At 39.8% G+C, this 19,796-nt stretch overlaps 1 protein-coding gene across 1 annotated transcript; it reads left to right on the top strand.

The window, feature by feature from the left end:
* The first annotated feature begins 2,414 nt into the window (after positions 1-2,414).
* Positions 2,415-10,337, top strand: LOC131932991 (uncharacterized). The gene is made up of 9 exons (XM_059289892.1): positions 2,415-2,651; positions 2,878-2,961; positions 3,254-3,342; positions 3,522-3,704; positions 4,220-4,357; positions 4,510-4,565; positions 4,755-4,891; positions 5,930-6,054; positions 9,357-10,337. Exons 1-9 carry the CDS (start codon positions 2,432-2,434, stop codon positions 9,513-9,515), a joined length of 1,191 nt encoding a protein of 396 aa, XP_059145875.1. The 5' UTR covers positions 2,415-2,431; the 3' UTR covers positions 9,516-10,337.
* Positions 10,338-19,796: the final 9,459 nt, after the last annotated feature.

The raw sequence follows: 19,796 nt of genomic DNA, 5'->3' as shown, positions 1-19,796 counted from the left end.
TATATAAATATAAATATATATATATATATATATATATATATATATATATATATATATATATATTTATATACATATATATATATATATATATATATATATATATATATATATATATATATATATATAATACATATGTATGTATATGCAGACTGCTCTATTCTTCCTCTTCAGCAACAACGACACCAAACAACGTCACATCCTTGCATACCTTGTCACAAAGTCACATTATTTTATTAATACAAAATTATTTCACAACACACATATTCTCAAACCCTCACCATTCAACGTTCACTTCATAACACAGTAACACTTTTGAAACTAAAATCAGTGCAAGCCACCAGCGCGCCTTGATCAATGATTGTATCGTAATTTAATTGAGATAGTTTTTATCACTAGGATTTAGCACTCAGTGCAAATGCCACTGCTCAGATAGCTGTTCATGCTTGCCTACTGTCTCCTATTCAACCCCCTCCCCTCCCTTACTACGTGCACTTAACCCCGATTTACCCTGACAGATTACTGGCTTGAGTGCTCTCTGCCATTCTTTTTTATCGTTCACGGTTCTTTATCTGACAATAACTAAAGCCAGTCCAATTTTTCACTATCCTTTAACAAAAACAGATAAACAGTAAAGTAAATAGGCCTAATGCAAATACAAAAAAAGTACGTATGGATCTATTTGTTAATTTTGGAAACCGAATTTCAGTTGTTTAAGCTTAAGGTATGTTCACTTATTCAAAACCAAGCTGGTATGCGTTTAACATTTGAATTAGATATATATGTAAATTTGTAATCCTACTTTTATTACAAGATATATCTTCGTTTGGCTTGCTTTTCTTGAATAATATGCGGCAAGCGGCAACCCAACAATGTGATTGGATAGGCCTGTCAACTCTCGTGCGTAAGGTTTACATTTAGGGAGAGTCGCCAACACAGGTGCTTGTTTTTAAAAAAAAAAAACTGCCCGCTAGACTCTAGGCCATACAGTCCATATCAACTCTAGATCTACAACTGTCTAGATAAAAAAAAATCTAGATTCTATGTCTAGTGCTTGGAATAGAGTTGTTCTAAAATTATTAAAGTATGATAAAGAAAGACTTTACTTTAGAATGTAGAAAATCTAATTCTAGGCTAAAGGGCACTAAAGACCCGGACAAGGCTAGGCCTGAGTATCTGTCACTCATGACAAATATAAAATTGACATGTAGATCTAGAATCTAAATCTAGATTTAGAAAATCTAGTAGATATCTAGATCTAGTACTGTAGATCTAGAGTCTAGATCTAACTAGAATCTAGACTAGATGATACTAATCTAGATCTAGATCTTTTAACTCTCATCATGAGTTAGCCACACTGACACAAGGCAAAACTCCATTTTAGCGTAGATCTAGAAACTAGATCTAGAAATCTAGATCTATTTTATTCGCTATTTTTAGTATTTTATTCGCCGCTTCATTTTCACCTCCAGTTGAGCGAATTTTATTAGGGGGCCTATAGTTACAGTATAAAGTATAAACTAATATAGATCTAGACTCTAATTATTAATTAAATATAAACTCAACCGAAACAAAAAAACACGAGTTGACATGATTTTGATGATAGGCCTACTTCTAAATTAAATATAGGCCTAAATATTATAAAAGATCTAAATTACTTAATAAATCTAGATCTAGAAGAATAGAATATCAAATCTAGACTAGCTCTAGATTTCTAGATCTAGATTTGTAAAAAAAAAAATCTAGAATAGATCTAGATCTAGTTCACACATGATGACTGTTGTCATTTTGTGTAATAAAATATGTAGGAACCTAGACTCTAGGCTAAACAACCAAATTGTGGTTTATTTTTGCCTTTAAAAAATTATTTATTAAACTTTTTAGGCCTACTTTAGTTACCAAAAATACAACTATAAAAAATTCGGTGGGATATTTTCATTAACAGCTGCATCAATTAACAACAGTAGTTGTTATAGCCATAAGGAAAACATACTTTTACTAGTGTTCGCCCCACCCCCCCCCCCCCCCCCCCCCCCGCCACGAGAAAAAAGTCTGGAAGAAACACTGCACCAATCCCTACTTTAACTGTCAGTGTACTGATCAGAATGAAATAAAAGTTAATGAGTTTCTAGTGAATTTAAAGGGGACTTTTTGTCCGGGATTCAAAGGGTCAAATCAAAATATCCAAGTGCATAGGCATAGCTTTACAAATTTTAAATACATCCAGAAAAAAAAGCCTTTAAAAATAGACCTACATATACACTATACACATGATTATACATACATGGTACATGTGGGCCTATGTGACAATACTATGTGGCATATTTTTAAATTGTACAAACACGTAGGGGCCTACAATAGTGACTAGATCTATTCTCTTTTTTTTGCAGCTAAATCTATTTTCTCTTAGCAGTGAAAAAACCCATATTGCCTGATGTACAGTACACTAACAATGGCACTTCCAAGACCAATAATCATGTTGAAGGTTAACTTGATGACCATGCTGAAACAGTGCAGAACATTTTCCTCCTTGGGATCATATGTAGTTGACCTTCGAAGCGACACCTTGACCAAGCCTACACCCCAGATGAGAGAAGCTATGAAAAATGCAGTTGTTGGGGATGATGTTTTTGGTGAAGATCCAACTGTGAATAGTGAGCTCTTTTTAATAGCATCATTTTTCAGATAACCTTTCATGTAGGCCTACCATTTACTATAAACTAAAATAAACAGGGCTTAAAAACTAGTTTAAACCAACTAATGCAAACAGACCTATTCTTTATTTAAATGCATAGTCCTCTATATTGTGATGCCTAAGCATGATTGTTGGATAATGCTTACACCTCTCAGAAGTTCATTAACTAAAATATTTGTTTACAGAGTTTCAAGAAATGTGTGCAAGTGTTTTAGGAAAAGAAGAAGCTTTGCTAATGCCAACATGTACTATGGCAAATACATCATCAGGTTAGCAGGTGATGGTCAGTTCTTTGTCCATCTCATATTTTTTTATTTTCTGTTTCATATTATTTTCAGTTAGCTTTTTCATTTCTTGAAGGTTTTTTTTTAATGCAGTAGATCACGATCATACATTAAGCCCATCTCATTATTATACTAGTCTTCAGCTACTAATGGTGTTCCTTCAAAGTTTATTAATTATATTTTCTTTAATGCTAAAATGTATTCTTTTGCCTTCCTGTACTGTAATGTCTTATTATGCTTTTGTTTAGGATTTCAGCATATCTTAAAATGCTTTTAGTTTTAGTGCACTGTTCAGGACGGTTCAGTGAGGTCATATTGGGTGAGGATTCTCATATTCACAAGTATGAAGTAGCTGCTCTAGCCCAGGTTGGTACAGAATTGTTTTTTGCATAGCAAAGTTGTGGTAGACAGGTTGTTCATTGCTTTTAATAGTGTGGGCACTCTGATGAAACTAAGGTGGGGTTTAAGCCAGGTCTTATTGTAATAGAGTAAAATCAATATATAAACAATAAACTTTCATTTGTACAAGTTTTGTCAATGTTTAGCTGGCAGGGATACAAGGTAAATGTGTACCAAACCTTCCAGATGGTTCTATGGACATACAAGACATTGAGGCCTGTATACGCCCAATAGACGACGTTCACCAACCCTGGACAAAGGTCATCTGCCTTGAGAACACACACAACAGATGTGGAGGGAAGGTTCTTTCCCTAGATTACATCAAACAGGTTTTCACATTTTACATCTAAAGATCTTGTGCTCTCTGTCCTAGTAACTGTTACATGTTTTAAGTTCTAAGATATACTTCGGAATACATGGGAAAGTGTTTGAGTTCATTCCAGTTGTGTAATTTTTTTCCCTTAGACAAATGTTGGTATATATGATAAGTGAATGATCTCTTTAGAGGACCTAGGTAGTAGACAGCATTATTGTGAGTTAATTTATAAATGTAGAAAGCTAAAACTACAAGTCATAGAAACAGATATCAACAGTAACAAGAAAAATGAATAAGTTCTATACCTGTGGCCAGTTGCTCCTGTTTGTATTTCGATCACACCCTGCTTTTTTGTGGCTATATTGAACACAGTTCAAGCTATTCTCAGGACATCTCTCCATTGGCATAACAAGTTGAATTGTTTGCTGTTAAACATTTTAGCTATTATATTTCAATTACATCTTATTTTTTTAAACACTTACTACTTAATTTGATATTTTGGCAATATAGTGCTTAATTCTCACGCAGGTTAAAGATTTAGCCCAACAGCACAGTCTACTCCTGCATCTAGATGGAGCCAGGCTGTTCAATGCTGCTACAGCCCTGAATATTCCAGTGTCAGATATCTGCAAAAATGCTGATTCAGTTTCTGTTGCCTTCAGTAAGGTGAGCAATTTCTTACTTTCCAGCCAAGTGAACAATTTTTACAACCCTTTTGAACCTTTCTAGTTAAGTGCCAATTTTTGTGAAGTGAAAGCCTTGTCTTTACAATGTTGTCTGGACTGGTCAGGCTAATTTATCATTTACTTTTTGCATAGGGTCTGTGCTGTCCATTGGGATCAGCTGTAGCTGGTAGCAAGGATTTTATAGCTATGTAAGTCTGTCTTTGTCACAGCTATGTAAGTCTTGTCTGTCTTTGTCACAGCTATGTAAGTCTTGCCTGTCTATGTCACAGCTATGCAAGTCTTGTCTTTCTTGCTGCTAATATCTGTCAGTTTCTGTTTTCAGACTTCCTGTCACCAGCATGTTTTGGTGTAATTAGGTGAATAATTGATTATCACAGGGCAAGAAGGGCCAGGAAAGCCTTAGGTGGAGGGATGAGACAGGCAGGGGTTATAGCAGCTCCGATGATAGTAGCATTGGAAACCATGGTGGACAGACTATCAGAGGACCACAGTCGAGCATATCGTCTTGCTCAGGGTAAGTGCTAGAGGACCACATTACATCTGCTGATTTACGATTCAAATGCAGAGGCATTTTAATTCGATTCTATTTCACTAATTATCCTGCCCGTAATTTTGAGAAAATTATAGTCCTTAAATTTTAGAAAATGAACCACTGGTGGTAGAACAAGAAAATAACATAAATAAAACTCATTATTTCCCACTTCTGCCTGTATCTTCATAAACTCGTTAAGAATTAGACAATCTGTTATTACGTGTAAATAAACATACTATACAGTCTTGTCGGCTGCTGGTACACAGGACTGTAAAGGTTTAAAGCAAATATTCGCAGCCTACGGCGGTGTCAAGATCATTTAGAATCAAATACTTAAAATTGGCAAAACAAAACAAATATAATAACTTTAAATGCACTGAAAATAGGATAATAAATTTGCTTTCTTTAATGCAAGCTCTGGTCTGTAAAATTTGTAATACATCTCATGAGCAACAAGCTATTAAAGAATACAAGTTTGTCTAAATTTCAATGCATTTAAAAGCCTATTATTATAAAGGTTTTAATTCCAAAATGTTTAAAATAAATAGAAGACCTTTCTAATTTGAGCTAATCTGGTCAATTACATACGCTAAAACTTTCCAATTACAATTAGGCTCTTAAGGCTGGATGTGGCACCTGATAGGCTAAAACTTTCCAATTACAATTAGGCTCTTAAGGCTTGATGTGGCACCAATTGCAGTTTTTTATTACTATTTGAGAAAGTCCATGGAAACTTTACCCACTTAAAATATATCAAAAGCCATTTGTTTTTAAAAATTTATTTAAAAAAAAACTATATTTTTCTGGAACAGAAATTTCTTTCATTTATTCACTTAAACTATGAACCGGTATATAAATATGCAAAACTTATTTCAAATTATTTGATGCTGTTACTTCCCAGATACATTAAGTTTGAATTATTAGTGTTTTTGCTAAACTTGCCTACTGCCTGTATATTTAAGTGAAGAGATTATATAGCATAACCTTTATAAAAGCCTTTTTGAAATATGTTCCCCTTAGGTATTGAAGAAATGGCAGGTAACCCCATCTGTAACGTTGACTTGAAAGGTGTTCAGTCCAACATTGTGATGATCAACCTACTCGGGAAAGTTACCCCAGTTCAATTTTCTGAGAGATTGAAAATGGTAAAACCTTACTTAATCCTCTATGGTGACTTGATCCAGTAATCTCTTAACATCTGTATCTATTTGATTCTCTACTCAACTTATCACTTAATTGTTTACTACTAGTAAATAAAAATTGCGTTAATCCCAAAAACATGCTAGATTAAATAGTTAATCAATGAAATTACTTTTTTAATATCACATTATAAATAAAGCCCAATTAAACGGCATAGGCATTTTAATTAATTTTAATTTCACCAATTGTATTTCATGTAAATTTAGAAAAAAGAAAATTCCTACACAGAAAATGAACTGCTAACGATATAAGAAGAAAACATAAATAAAATGTATTTCCCGCTTCCACTGTCTTAAAAATCTTGTTACCAACAAAACTTCTATTACTATGTGTAAACTAGATAAATGGCCCGTTGAGGAAGGGTACAACGGGCGCTAGGCTGATAGTGCTGTTTCTTTTCTCTAAACTAAAACCATCCCACCCCCCCCCCACACACCCCCACCCCCCCCCCCCCCACACACACACCACCCCCACCCCCCACACACACCTCCACCCCCCACACACCACCCACCCCCACCACCCCCACCCCCCACACACCTCCACCCACCCCCACCCACCCACCCCCACCCCCCAAAAAAACATGTCTACCGTCCCATTCAACGAAATATAATTATATATTTTTTCCAGTGTCCGCCCCCTTCCCGAAAATTCTACCCCCGCCCCCGAAAACCTCAAGTACCCCCTGCCCCTCTCCGGGGAGGAAAAAGTCTGAAAGAAACACTGGTGTCGCGCTTAGCCACTACGCGAAGAATTGCATTAAAGAAATTGCGAGAAAACCACTTTTTAGATTAGACACATTAATTAGGTGGTAATTTTATTATAGAGTATCGATGAGGAAACCACCCCCCCCCCCCCCCCCACCCCCCCCCCCCCCCACACACACACACCTCCACACACCACCCACCCCCACCCCCACACACACCACCCCCACCCCCCACACACCACCCGCCACCCCCCCCACACACCCCCCCCACCCCCCACTCCCAAAAAAATCATGTCTACCGTCCCATTCAACGAAATATAATTATATACTTTTTCCAGTGTCCGCCCCCCTTCCCGAAAATTCTACCCCCGTCCCCGAAAATTTCAAGTACCCCCACCCCTCTCCGGGGAGGAAAAAGTCTGAAAGAAACACTGAAACCAACCCACCCCCCCACACACCACCCCCCACCCACCCCCACACACCACCCCCCCCCCCCACACACACACCCCCCCCCCACACACCCACCCCCCCCCCCCCAAAAAAAAACATGTCTACCGTCCCATTGCAAGAAAACCACTTTTTAGATTAGACACATTAATTAGGCGGTAATTTTATTATAGAGTATCGATGAAGAAACTTCTTTTGAGTTGGGGAGGGGGGGGGGGCTCAGACGTTCTTACGCGTGGGGTGGGGCTTCGCCCCTACCCGAAGAATTGTATGCAAGAAACTCTTCACGCAAACCATTTAGATTAGACATTTCCTTTGTATTCAATGTTTACGCGATAATCAATGACGTCATTATATTACTGTGTGCACTTTCCGCCTTGAGATTATTTTCAACTACATGCTAAATGTGTCGACGTCATACTTCGTCTTTCGAAATACTATGCATGTTTTTAAATTGCTTGTGTTTTCTCTAGAGCGTTCTTGTCAGATAGAATTTTTTCTTATGTTTTCTCTAGAGCGTTCTTGTCAGAGCGTTCTTGTCAGATACACAGACAGACAGCGAAACTATAATTATAGACGAGAAAAATGGCCCGTTGAGGAAGGATACACCGGGCGCTAGGTTGATAGTGCTGTCTCTTTTCTCTAAACTAAAACCAACCCACCCCCCCACACACCACCTCCACCCCCCCACCCCCCAAAACACACCACCCCCCCCACCCCCAACCCCCCCCCCCCCCCCCCACCCCCACCCCCAAAAAACATGTCTACCGTCCCATTCAACGAAATATAATTATATACTTTTTCCAGTGTCCGCCCCCTCCCAGAAAATTCTACACCCGCCCCCGAAAATTTCAAGTACCCCCCACCCCTCTCCGGGGAGGAAAAAGTCTAAATTAACCCCCCCCCCCACTCACCCCACCCCCCCCCCCCCCCCCACCCCCTCTAAAAAAAACATGTCTACCATCCCATTCAACGAAATATAATTATATACTTTTTCCAGTGTCCGCCCCCTCCCAGAAAATTCTACACCCGCCCCCGAAAATTTCAAGTACCCCCACCCCTCTCCGGGGAGGAAAAAGTCTAAATTAAACCCCCCCCCACTCACCCCACACCACCCCCCACCCCCCCCCCCCCCCACCCCCCCTAAAAAAAACATGTCTACCATCCCATTCAACGAAATATAATTATATACTTTTTCCAGTGTCCGCCCCCTCCCCGAAAATTCTACACCCGCCCCCGAAAATTTCAAGTACCCCCACCCCTCTCCGGGGAGGAAAAAGTCTAAATTAAAACCACCCCCCACTCCCCCCCCCCCCACACACACCCCCCACCCCCCACCCACCCCCTCTAAAAAAAACATGTTTACCGTTCCATTCAACGAAATATAATTATATACTTTTTCCAGTGTCCGCCCCTCCCCAAAAATTCTACACCCGCCCCCGAAAATTCCAAGTACCCCCACCCCTCTCCGGGGAGGAAAAAGTCTGAAAGAAACACTGGTGTCGCGCTTAGCCACTACCCGAAGAATTGCATTAAAGAAATTGCAAGAAAACCACTTTTTAGATTAGACACATTAATTAGGCGGTAATTTTATTATAGAGTATCAATGAAGAAGTTTCTTTTGAGTTGGGGAGGGGGGGGGGGGGGCTCAGACGTTCTTACGCGTGGGGTGGGGCTTCGCCCCTACCCGAAGAATTGTATGCAAGAAACTCTTCACGCAAACCATTTAGATTAGACATTTCCTTTTTATTTATTCAATGTTTATACTCGATAATCAATGACGTCATTATATTACTGTGTGCACTTTCCGCCTTGAGATTATTTTCTACTCTGTTTTAAATGTGGCGACGTCATACTTCGTCTTTCGTTTCACTGTGAGAGTTTTTAAATTGCTTGTATTTTCTCTAGAGCGTTCTTGTCAGATAGAATTTTTTCTTATGTTTTCTCTAGAGCGTTCTTGTCAGATACACAGACAGACAGCGAAACTATTATTATAGATAAATGTTCTATATATAGTTTGGGGGAATATGGATGAATCGTAGTGTTTGACTAAAGAAAATCCTCTTTGCTTCTTAATTCTGTTATTTTTTCCACCAGGTGACGGAGGAAGAAAGGAAATCACTCAAACAAGGGATATCTGTTTTAATGCTGCCATTCTCTAGGACACAAGTTCGTTATGTCACTCATAATGATGTTAAGGATGAGGACATTGAAAGGGCCATCAAAAAACTCCAGTATGTCATTGAAACCTTGTGATATTTAGGTTTGTAATATTGTCTTTTGATTAGTGTCATGTCATTTAATGTGTAATACAATTATTTGGTTTGTGTGATAATGACATTTGGTGTGTGACATTTGTTTGGTGCGAAGGGGTTTCAGATTTTATAATCTTGACCTCTTCTTTTAGTACATGTGATCTTGTAGATGACACTGATTTCGAGTTCATAAAAATTTTAACTTTATTTACACAAGAAATAAATCCACAGTTGAATATGTGTATCACATACACGTTGAAAATAAGATAGCAGAGCAAACTGCAACTTAGCATTATAGCTTACACTCAATAAATCAGACTTTCATTCACACAGTTCAGTCACTTTTTACACTCGTTTAGATGGCACCTTGTAAATCACAATCACACACCTTTTAAATCACAATAGCTATGTGATGGATAAATTAGAAGGGGTGGAAAATACTGCCCAGCAGCACTTGTGCACACCAACTACATGACCTGTGTTTTTCTGTTTAATGACACAGTACACGTGTTTGGCACTCTTCTGCCCGTCATGTCAAACCCAAAACCTGTTTCGTCAGCATTAAATATTCAACCTGGTTTATCCAACTTTTCCACACACATCTTAAACTCAGATTACCATCTTTTAATGGCTTGTGGCGTCACCAGTGCACATTCTTTTTCAAGAGACACAGGTGTTCTTGTTGAGAGCTCTGGATGTCTCTTGAACAACTGTACAGCCATTTGCTGCCAGGCATTTGTGCAGTTGTATCCCTCTTTGATAGTATCCTTTTGGCCGCTTCTCTCACCTCATTGTGCGCCTTTCCAAAACCCATTTCTGCTAACTTTAAAAGCCAGTTGGTGGTTCTCATCCTCTGTGTTCTAGAGTGTTGTATTGTTATCGACAATGGGGCTTTTCCCCTTTAATTTGCAGTGCAGTGTTGTTAAAGGTATTCCATACATCTGCACAGCTTGTCGAAAAGATAAATATCTTTTCAGGTTCATGTTGCATGCGTCTTTTCATCTTTAAATTAGGTTAGATATCTAACTAAACTGAAAATGCATAAAATGAATAGGATACTGATGTAGATACCTAGTGACTACATTACACAGAAACCATTAAGGGTGCCCCATATTTTGATAACAATTAAAAATGTGTTCGCTACGAAGAAGACCGACAAATTTTGAAGCCAAATAGTAAACACCCCATTTTTTTAAAATTGGTAAAGCAAACAACTTAGACTATCAATTGCATGTTCTTAAACCTATAAATACTTCACAAACTTGGTAGGCATAAAATTACGACACTTAGCCTGATGGTACCTCATTCATCAGGTGGAGGAAAAAAATCAAAGCCTAAGCACAATATGAAGAGAATTGATGAAAGCTACCCTACTGTACCTCAGTGTCAGCTGGCAGTTTTTGTGGTCCGCTCTCTAACTTAATTCGAGCTCTTTTTCTTCGGCCACTCCATTAACCCTGCCTCTAAAACACTTCATTTGAAATTAAGAATTTTTTTAACCTTTCCCACCCTAATGGCATCCTTTCTCATGCCAAGCTTTCAGTTTTTTTTAACCTGTTTAAAGGTTTGTAACAATGCACTGTGGTTCATAGCATTGTTATTGTGGATTCATAATATTCACTTAACAGTACACTTCTTGATGAAAGTATAACTTGATCATATATAAATATTTACACATGGAGTTTGAGACATTCAACAATGGTCCATAGAGTAATAGTAATCCAAGAACAATCCACGAACAGAGTGACATGGGAACAGAGTGACATGGTGACGGCTTACATTCTTCTATACACTGCCCACTTTACACACCCCTTTTATACCCTTCATTCTCTCCCCTAACATCAGTGAGCGATATAACAAAAAGCATGGGAAAACATGAGTAGTCGCTCAAATAGTCCTTCCATTGGCCAGGTATTCTACTTTCATACAAGTTCATGCTAAATATAATATAAAGAATACCAAAATTAGTCTGTTAAAAGGTTCAAAAGGCCCAGAAAATTCATGGGTAACCTTGGAACCCATTTTGAATTCTCCTATACCTATGCTAACTGCTCCCTCCAGTCTCTTTTGTCTCCCACTCCCAGCTAAATAGTGTTTGGGGCACAGACTCGAGATTAGAGCACGATACTCCTTCACATTCTGAATCTTCCCATCTAAGCAGCGTTGTAGGAGGTCGTCTTGTGTTCATAAACAATGCAAATGTTTGTTACTACCAAAGGACAAATATAAGATGACACCTTTTTTCATGCTGTGGAGTGGCTAAGGCCTGAGCAGCAGCCCATTTAAAAAAAAACAACAGTTAGGTTCCTCATCTGTGGATGAGCAATGGTTAGGTGTGGCCCAAATGGTTTTCTGCATCTGAGGGACCTGGAGCGCAACGCCTTAGTGAAATATTTTTTTAATTTGGCAACCTTTGCTCCTGTAAGTTTACCCTCACCATTTCCACCAAGTGTTACTTTCTCTTTTTTCTTGGCATCCACCGCATTCCTGAGTGCTGTGTCCAGCCTTTTGGCCACATGATTCACACACTCACATTTCTCCACAGTGAGGTCCTGATATGGGCCCAGCTTATGGATAGCCTTGATGGTGTTGGTATCTCTATCAAATACTACACTGTATTTTAATTTATATTTATGCATCAAGCGGGCCCACATTTTTTCACCAGCCTGCTGCTCCATGCTGCCACTGAACCTTCAGCTTAGAGCCAATAGTGCTTCATTTGTGGCAGCACTTGCTCTGTTTAAGTATGTATTTCTTTAATATGCTGGTTGTAGGACTTCTGATTAACCTGGGAAATCACCTCAATACTTGAAAAAACCAGCATAACTCACACCAGTTGCTAGGAAGGTCACAACAGCTTACCTGTTAAGCCTGTCATCATTTAAATCCACATACAACTATCCTTGCCATCGACATCACTTGAAGTACCTCTCATTCACTACTTAGCCTGAACTCCCTGCATACCATGACAACCAATTTTGTGTCACCAATCTATGCATTCATTATATTTCTCGTACCAATATTCATTTGCACCAATTACACACAATAAAATCTAAGCCCAGACAGGGGGTGGGGGTCTAAATCCCTAATGTCTAACTCTACCCCCAGGCTAATCAACTATTGGGTGTCAGGCAACCATGGCTAAACCCACAGTGGTTAAACCCTAACCTTAATTTAGATTAAAAAATCAGCTTATAAATTTTATTTACAAAAGAAAAAAGGGAACCATTCAATATATAACCAGGTGAACCGCCAAAAGAGCGCCGACATAAGAGCGCAAGCTCAAGATCGAAAAACCATATTTAATAAATAGGAACAAGAAAATTAACTCCATCGAAATTCTCCTTGGGCTTGTATAATCTGCATTGGTTGTTTCACCCCTTCCACTGCCCGTTTTCGTATAGCCGAAACAACTTCCGCTGCTTCGTTTTTAGCCAGGTCAGGAGCGTGATTGTGTTCCGATGACAGAACAACATCATTCAGCTTTTTCATCCGTCCTCGGCAGCCATCTTTCTTGCAGCATCTCCATGTCGTACTTCCATCAGCATTTGCTCTGTCCTTTTGATATCTGTAGCCTTCAACCAATATAATAACCTTCCCTTTCTGTGACTGGATCTTCTCCATGTCACTTGGGTTAGAAATATTTTTGAACTGCATTTATAACATATTAACCATAAATAATATATAAATAAACACATGTCGTTTTATCGTAACCACCACAAGTATGGTAACTACTCTAAGACAATAATAATTAAAAAATAATAATAATGTTAAATAATAGTTATACTAACAATAACTCACATACAAGCTCATCTGGGTCTTGCTTCGTGCTTGCCTACTAATTCTTTACCGTAACACCCAGATTCTAAAAATGTAGGTGTCTGGACTGTTTAATCTAAATATTAACTATAAAAGTGTACTAAGACAGGAAGTAGACTCGCTAACTTGCGTCTAGGGTATAAAATAGAAAATAAGAGCTCCTGAATAAAATAGAAAACTTTTATTCAGAACAGAAACTATCTAAAATGCTCAATTACAAAATATACAATGAGGAAATATATGAGAATCACCTAATCTACAAGACGAGGTTGGAAGCATTGGAAGACAGTCCAGCGATGAACCTGGTTGCCTTGTTGTGAAGTACCTCCAAATCCTTGAAAGCACGAGCCGACGCCATCGGTAAAATTGGAGCATAGTAGTCGATGGTAGACTTTACCAAAGACAAATAAACAGATCTGAGTACACCTGCTGAAGAGCCCCAACTCGTGCCGGCAAGCTTCGCCAGTTTGCTATAAAAACGTCTGTCAAACTTTGAACAAATAGTCCAAACCAAGGTCCGCAAAATGAGCTTTCGGTTGAGAGTTACACCGAGAATGCACGGGTGAGCCTCGCAAGGGATAGATTCCCCGTTCAAAGTCAGCTGAAGTCGAAAGTCAGCTCCCTTAGTGGCCAGAGAAAAAATGGAGTATGAACACTTCGAGGGGTTCATGCGGAGCTGCCAAGTGCAACAATACTCGGCGATTGAGTCCAGGTCTGCCTGAAGGGACCGCTGTAGATGCAACAAAGTACAACCAGCCTTGTGACATTCCAAATCATCGGCGAAAAGCGCTGACTCGCTGTGAACAATCTTGAGTAAATCATCCACAAAGATGATAAATAACATACAGGAAAGAGATGACCCCTGAGGTACCCCCTGCTTCAGAGGCAGGAAATTCGAAAACGTCCCATTAACCTTCGTGCGAATACGCCGGTTAAGCAAAAAGCACTGCAGCCAGAAGTAAAGTGCCCCGCCATGTCCCTTCCGCTTAAGTTTAAGAAGTAGCAAAGACGGATTCAGAAGATCGTATGCTTTTTCAGCATCGAAAAACACTGCTGCAGTCGGTTGTTTGTGGATGAATCTCTCGTATGGTTTGCAAAAGTCTAATAACCAAATCCATAGCCCGCTTGCCCGCCCGAAACCCAAATTGGCGAGGGGACAACAGACCGGCCGACTCAACGTGATAGGTCAGTTGAGCAGAAACCATCCTCTCTGCCACCTTGCCCAAGCAACTGGACATGGATATTGGCCGATAGGCAGTCACGTCAGACAAATCCGTTCCTTTCTTGGGGATTAAGGTAATCGAGGCTCTAAGCCATTCCTTGGGTAGTGGCGAAGTGTAGAGGGCCCGATTGCAGAAAGGCACGCAGGGCCCGAGGACCGAAGTGACTGATCATCTCGTTAGAGACACCGTCATCTCCGGCCGCACGATGTGAAGTTCATGTAACGTAAAAGAACTGGAAACAAGCTGCGAGTCCAGTAACATAGCCTCACCTGCAATTCGCTCAGCATGCAGTAGCCAGTGAATAGCCAACTTCTCTGTCCGAGCACATATAGCATAATGTCTATTGAGAGCCTGAGCACGTCCGAAATCAGAATAGACTAACCCTTTCTTAGTCTTAATAGGGGCATTTAATGTGGACACTCTAGGTTCATCATTCACTGTCTTGAGCAGGGAAAAAACCCTATCTGAATTGATCTTGGAAGAGAGGGATGCTGTTGCCTCTCGCCAAGTGGAACGCACGAATAGTCTTAGTCATTAGCCGACGGCAGTCACGATACGCAAGCAATCGACGATAAGAAACACAACGCCGAGTTGAGACCGTAATCTGTTCCTCCTGACAGCCCACGAGGGCGGCCACATGGAACACGAGGTATGCAAGCACGAGCTGCGACTATTACTGGCCGCACAAGAGCCTGGTAGGCCTGGTCAATGGTACCAAGACGGGCATCATAGTCCTTGAGAGTACACTCAAGCTTTGAAGTGAACTTGGGCTAATCAGCCCGGCGATAAACAAACTGGGTCGGTGCAAGAATCTCCTTGCGAAAAGCTAGAGTCAGGGTAGTCAAAATTGGCAGATGGTCCTAGCCTTTGTCAGAAAGTACCTCAGACCGAGCACAACGAAAAAGATGAGGTGTCAAAACTGTCAAATCAGGCCTCGATGAGGCCCCGCTACCTTTCCAGGTGAAAGTCGGAGGGGTAGAAAGCGACTGCATAACACGGAGTCCATGCTTGTCAAGGTAGGCCTCTACCGCCTGACCAACCTTGTCCCGCTTAGTGTAGCCCCAGCGGAGACTACAGGCATTGAAGTCCCCAGCGAGAACTACATTAGTCCCAGAAAAGTGTGACAATTTAACACGAGACCGGCAGGGCTGGTAAATGTTAAATATAGAGAATAACTGGTCTCCTACCTTTATCTTATGGCCGAGAACATCAGTGGATGTGACGTCTGCGATCGGAATGTCGTCCGAACAAATCCCTGAACGAATCAAAGTAGTTACACCACGGCAGCTTCTACCAACTTTGTTAATAGAACAGCGACATTGAGGTGATAGTAACCTGGTATAACAAGTGGATCACAGTGAGAAAGGTGAGTCTCCTGGAGTAAGGCAATATCCACATCATGTTCAGTCAGAATACGACACAACTCAACAAGTCTAGAGTGAAGTCCGAGAATATTACACTGAAGAATACGAATATTGTTGCTTTGATGATATTGTAAAATGCTTTCACTATCAATTGTGAGCCATTGCATAACTTTGAATCTAAATTTCTCAACACTATTACTGGCGATCCTATTTTAAACTCTGAATTATCAGGAGGAGTTCTGTTATGTTGAAGAGAATTTTAAAATTCAACTGTATGTTTCCTCTTGGTCTATGCAGATGTCTATTGAGAATTATATCCTTGATGGAGATAGAAAAGTACATTGTGGTATTTAACTCATTGTTTTTAGAATTTAATAGGGTGATGATTGCCCTATCTTCAAGCCACTTAGCATTTTTAATATTGAGTTCAATGTCTGGGTAGACAGTTTTTATCAGGTTTTTCCAATGCATGACTCCTAAATATGTCTGTAACAAATACTACCAGTTTCTGTACTGTCACCTTTCTATACTAAAAGATATTGTGTAACAGTTTTGTCATATTCTGCACTCATGTGTACATTTTCAACTTACATATTTTCACATCACTCCATAGATGTGACGAATTTTATCATGAACTTATTTTATGGTACTTTTTGCTTCTTTGTATAGTTGGGAGCTTTTGACAAAAGTCTCAGGCTTTGACAACATGCAAACAGCTAATCAGTTGAGAATTTCCACACATCTTACGGTGTTCTGTTCACCCCTTGAAATCCATGTTTTAGCATTATTATTTCATTCCAAAGCTGAGCTGTTCCCACTACCATTTTAGATGGTTTGGCTGTTAGTCCGGCTTGGCATAGTCATTATAAGACTTCTATCAGAGCGTTGTTGTGGATCTCCATGATTCCCCAAATACCAGCAAATTGTAAAAAAAAAACTAACCACAATTTCCTGATCTCCTAATACTTTATGCATGCAACAAGCCAAAGTGGAAAGTGCGTTGCACAATCTGAATGGCATAAAACAAAACTGATATAATCCCCAGTTTGTTTGAAATGCCATGTATTTCTTGCTTTCTTCCTCAATAGGTGCAGGGGTGCCACTCAAATTTTGGGTGAATCCTGAAAATCAAAACTCAAATCTTGCCAATCCTAAAACTTAAAAACCCAAACCCCGAAAATGTACACAGCCTCTAAGTTATCCAGTTGTGTCATATTCATGTCCACTGTGTATAGCCTGATCTCACAGTCAAGTGCCCCAAAGTTGTCTGTGCCAATTACATTGGGCAACTTCTCTGCCAGTTTAGTCAAAGCTGAGGCTGTGGTGGCATATCTCTGCAAGAAAGGATCCATCGCTGACAGTTGACTAATTGTGCTGTTTAAGAGAGGGACTTTCTCATCTTTTCAGCTGCACCTATGTAGCCTGCCCTTACAGCTTTAAGAAACTCAGAAATCAAAAGATTCTGCCCCTTATCTCTGGCATACTCCCGAATGACAGGTAGGCAGTATTCCCCAAGACCTAGCTGCCTTTCTGTGAGGGTGTCAGAATCTCAAAGAATGCACAACCAACACGATTGAGGCTAGGTATCACAGTATCCTTTATTTCTCTTCAAACGTGCCGTTGGTTTGTGTTCCATATCTCCTTGGTCGTTGATTGTCATATCCGTAGTTTCCTGTCTCTAGACCAACATACTCAGCTGTATCGCCTGTCGCCTTCGCATATATGATTGATTCATACTCTGATTCTTTGTTAGCTATTGGTCTATCCGTGTGTGCAATGATGTACTTTTGGCAGTGGTCAGTAAGTTCTTTTAGAGTGGTGGGCTTTCTTTCCTGTATGTAACTTAGTAAATGCTTATCTACTGAATTTAATATTTTATCAATCAAGATTAATTCAATTATACCCTTCACGTTCATCTCCACTCTAGCCGTTTCTAGCCACTTCATAAACGTGGTTTTTAGATCCAACACGTAGTTTTTGAAGTCCTCAGCTTTGGATGGTAGTCTGTTGTGGAATTTTTTTCTATACGAGTCTTCATTATGTAAGAAGAACTCAAGGAGGGTTTCCTTTAATATACTGTAGTCCTTCATTTTATCCTCACTCAGGCCCTGACATGCATCCAATGCCTTCCCTCCTATTAAGACAAGGAGTTTTGTTGAGTTCCCCACTGCGTATCGCTCAAGCTTGTCGTCCTCGCCACTGTCTCGAATCTCCTGATATACGCATCTGTTTTCCGAATCTTCCTGAAATTTCGGCAACTTTGAAAGGATGTTTTGATGGCTCATGTCTATGTGTGGTATGTCTTTCATACCTTCATGCTTCCTCCTTTCGAGTTTGATTGCTGCTTCCGCCTTCATTTTTTCTACTTCTATTCTCGCTTCTGCTTCCATTTTTTCTTGCTCCATCTTCATTTTTTCGTTCTCTATCCTTGCTTCTGTCTCCATCTTTTCTCTTTCCCTTCTGCACCATCTGTCCCTCCTTTCTTCATTCTCATTCAATCTTTTCTCCACCCACTCGTCCAACTTCTCTCCCTCGTATCCGTTGCTTCTGCCCAGGCTATACATATCTGCCAAACTTACTGGTTCCTCCATGATTCTGTTAGATAATTAACAAACTCAAAGTGACACTTACAGGAGGACTGCTGGTTCGACAGGAGATAAAAGTCTATTACCCAGTTGTGGGTGCCACAGCTCCACCAAGTATGTGAGGGTGTCAGAATCTCAAAGAATACACAACCAACACGATAGAGGCTAGGTATCACAGTATCCTTTATTTCTCTTCAAACGCGCCACCCAGTCCCACATCAACCTGTTTGCTTTCACTCCAACTTTCAACTGTCCCCTCCGCATTCATTTATACACACCACCTTTCTCTCGCTCACAACACAGCCACTGTCACCCGACCAGTCGCTTCCCTTGTACCCTCGTTCACTTCGTACAACAACATACACGTCAACACACCCGGCCTAGCGTCTTACTACATGATACATACACACACACAGTGATCCGTTCCACTTATTCACCTTTCATACACATTACATCACCACACTGTCCCTCACTTGAATTTCACCATCTGATGTTGGTAAATCAACTAGACTTTTCACACCAAGGTCTGGGCTGGGGATACTTTTTGGGTCAATGAACCCACTTAAAAAATTCATCAGTTCATGCATTATAACATGAAGCCAGTGACACTATGGTTTGGCAGACTGCAATGACTTTACATATCCACTGAAATTATTTAAAATCCCCCTGTATAAATGAATAGTAGAGAGTGTTCTGTTGGTTTTGTGGAAAAGATGGAGTAAAATCATATCTTCTCTGTCTGATCCAGCGTTTGTTTTAGACTGCTTGTTTACAATCTCAATTAATTTCTCTAGTCTAAACTTCTGGTCATTTGATAAATGATATTGGGAAAAAAATAGTGTCAACAACATGTCTATGCCTAGCAAGTTCTTTTTTTTTTATATAAAAAACCATAAAAATAGATATTTAAAGAATCCCATAGCAAAAAAAGTCTGTCACAAACATCTTGCATCTGTAAAAATCTGTTTGAAATAGGCCTAAAAACTGTCAAAGATGTTTGCCAGTATCCTTTGACAAGATTGATTTATGAAAAAAAACAGCTTTAGTAAGTTGGGTAAACAGTTCTCCCTGATTTGGAATCTGGTCAACATTCGTTATCTGGTTAATTTGTCTGTAATACAAAATCTGTTAGACCTGTCTTTCTTTCGAACCTGGTCCTGACTTTTCTATGATCCCTGCCTGCTTCATTTTCCTCACCTCCTCTAGAATAACTTGTTCAGTTGAGAATGGGGTGGGGTATGGTTTTTGACAAATAGGTTTGTTAGAAGTGAGTTGTATATTATGGTAAATG

Source organism: Physella acuta, unplaced genomic scaffold (genome assembly GCF_028476545.2).
Source record: "Physella acuta isolate Inbredline_101_S28 unplaced genomic scaffold, ASM2847654v3 ptg000011l, whole genome shotgun sequence".
Taxonomy (NCBI): domain Eukaryota; kingdom Metazoa; phylum Mollusca; class Gastropoda; family Physidae; genus Physella; species Physella acuta.
Note: the sequence above shows the minus strand (reverse complement) of the source record. Positions and strands in the feature narration are given on the sequence as shown.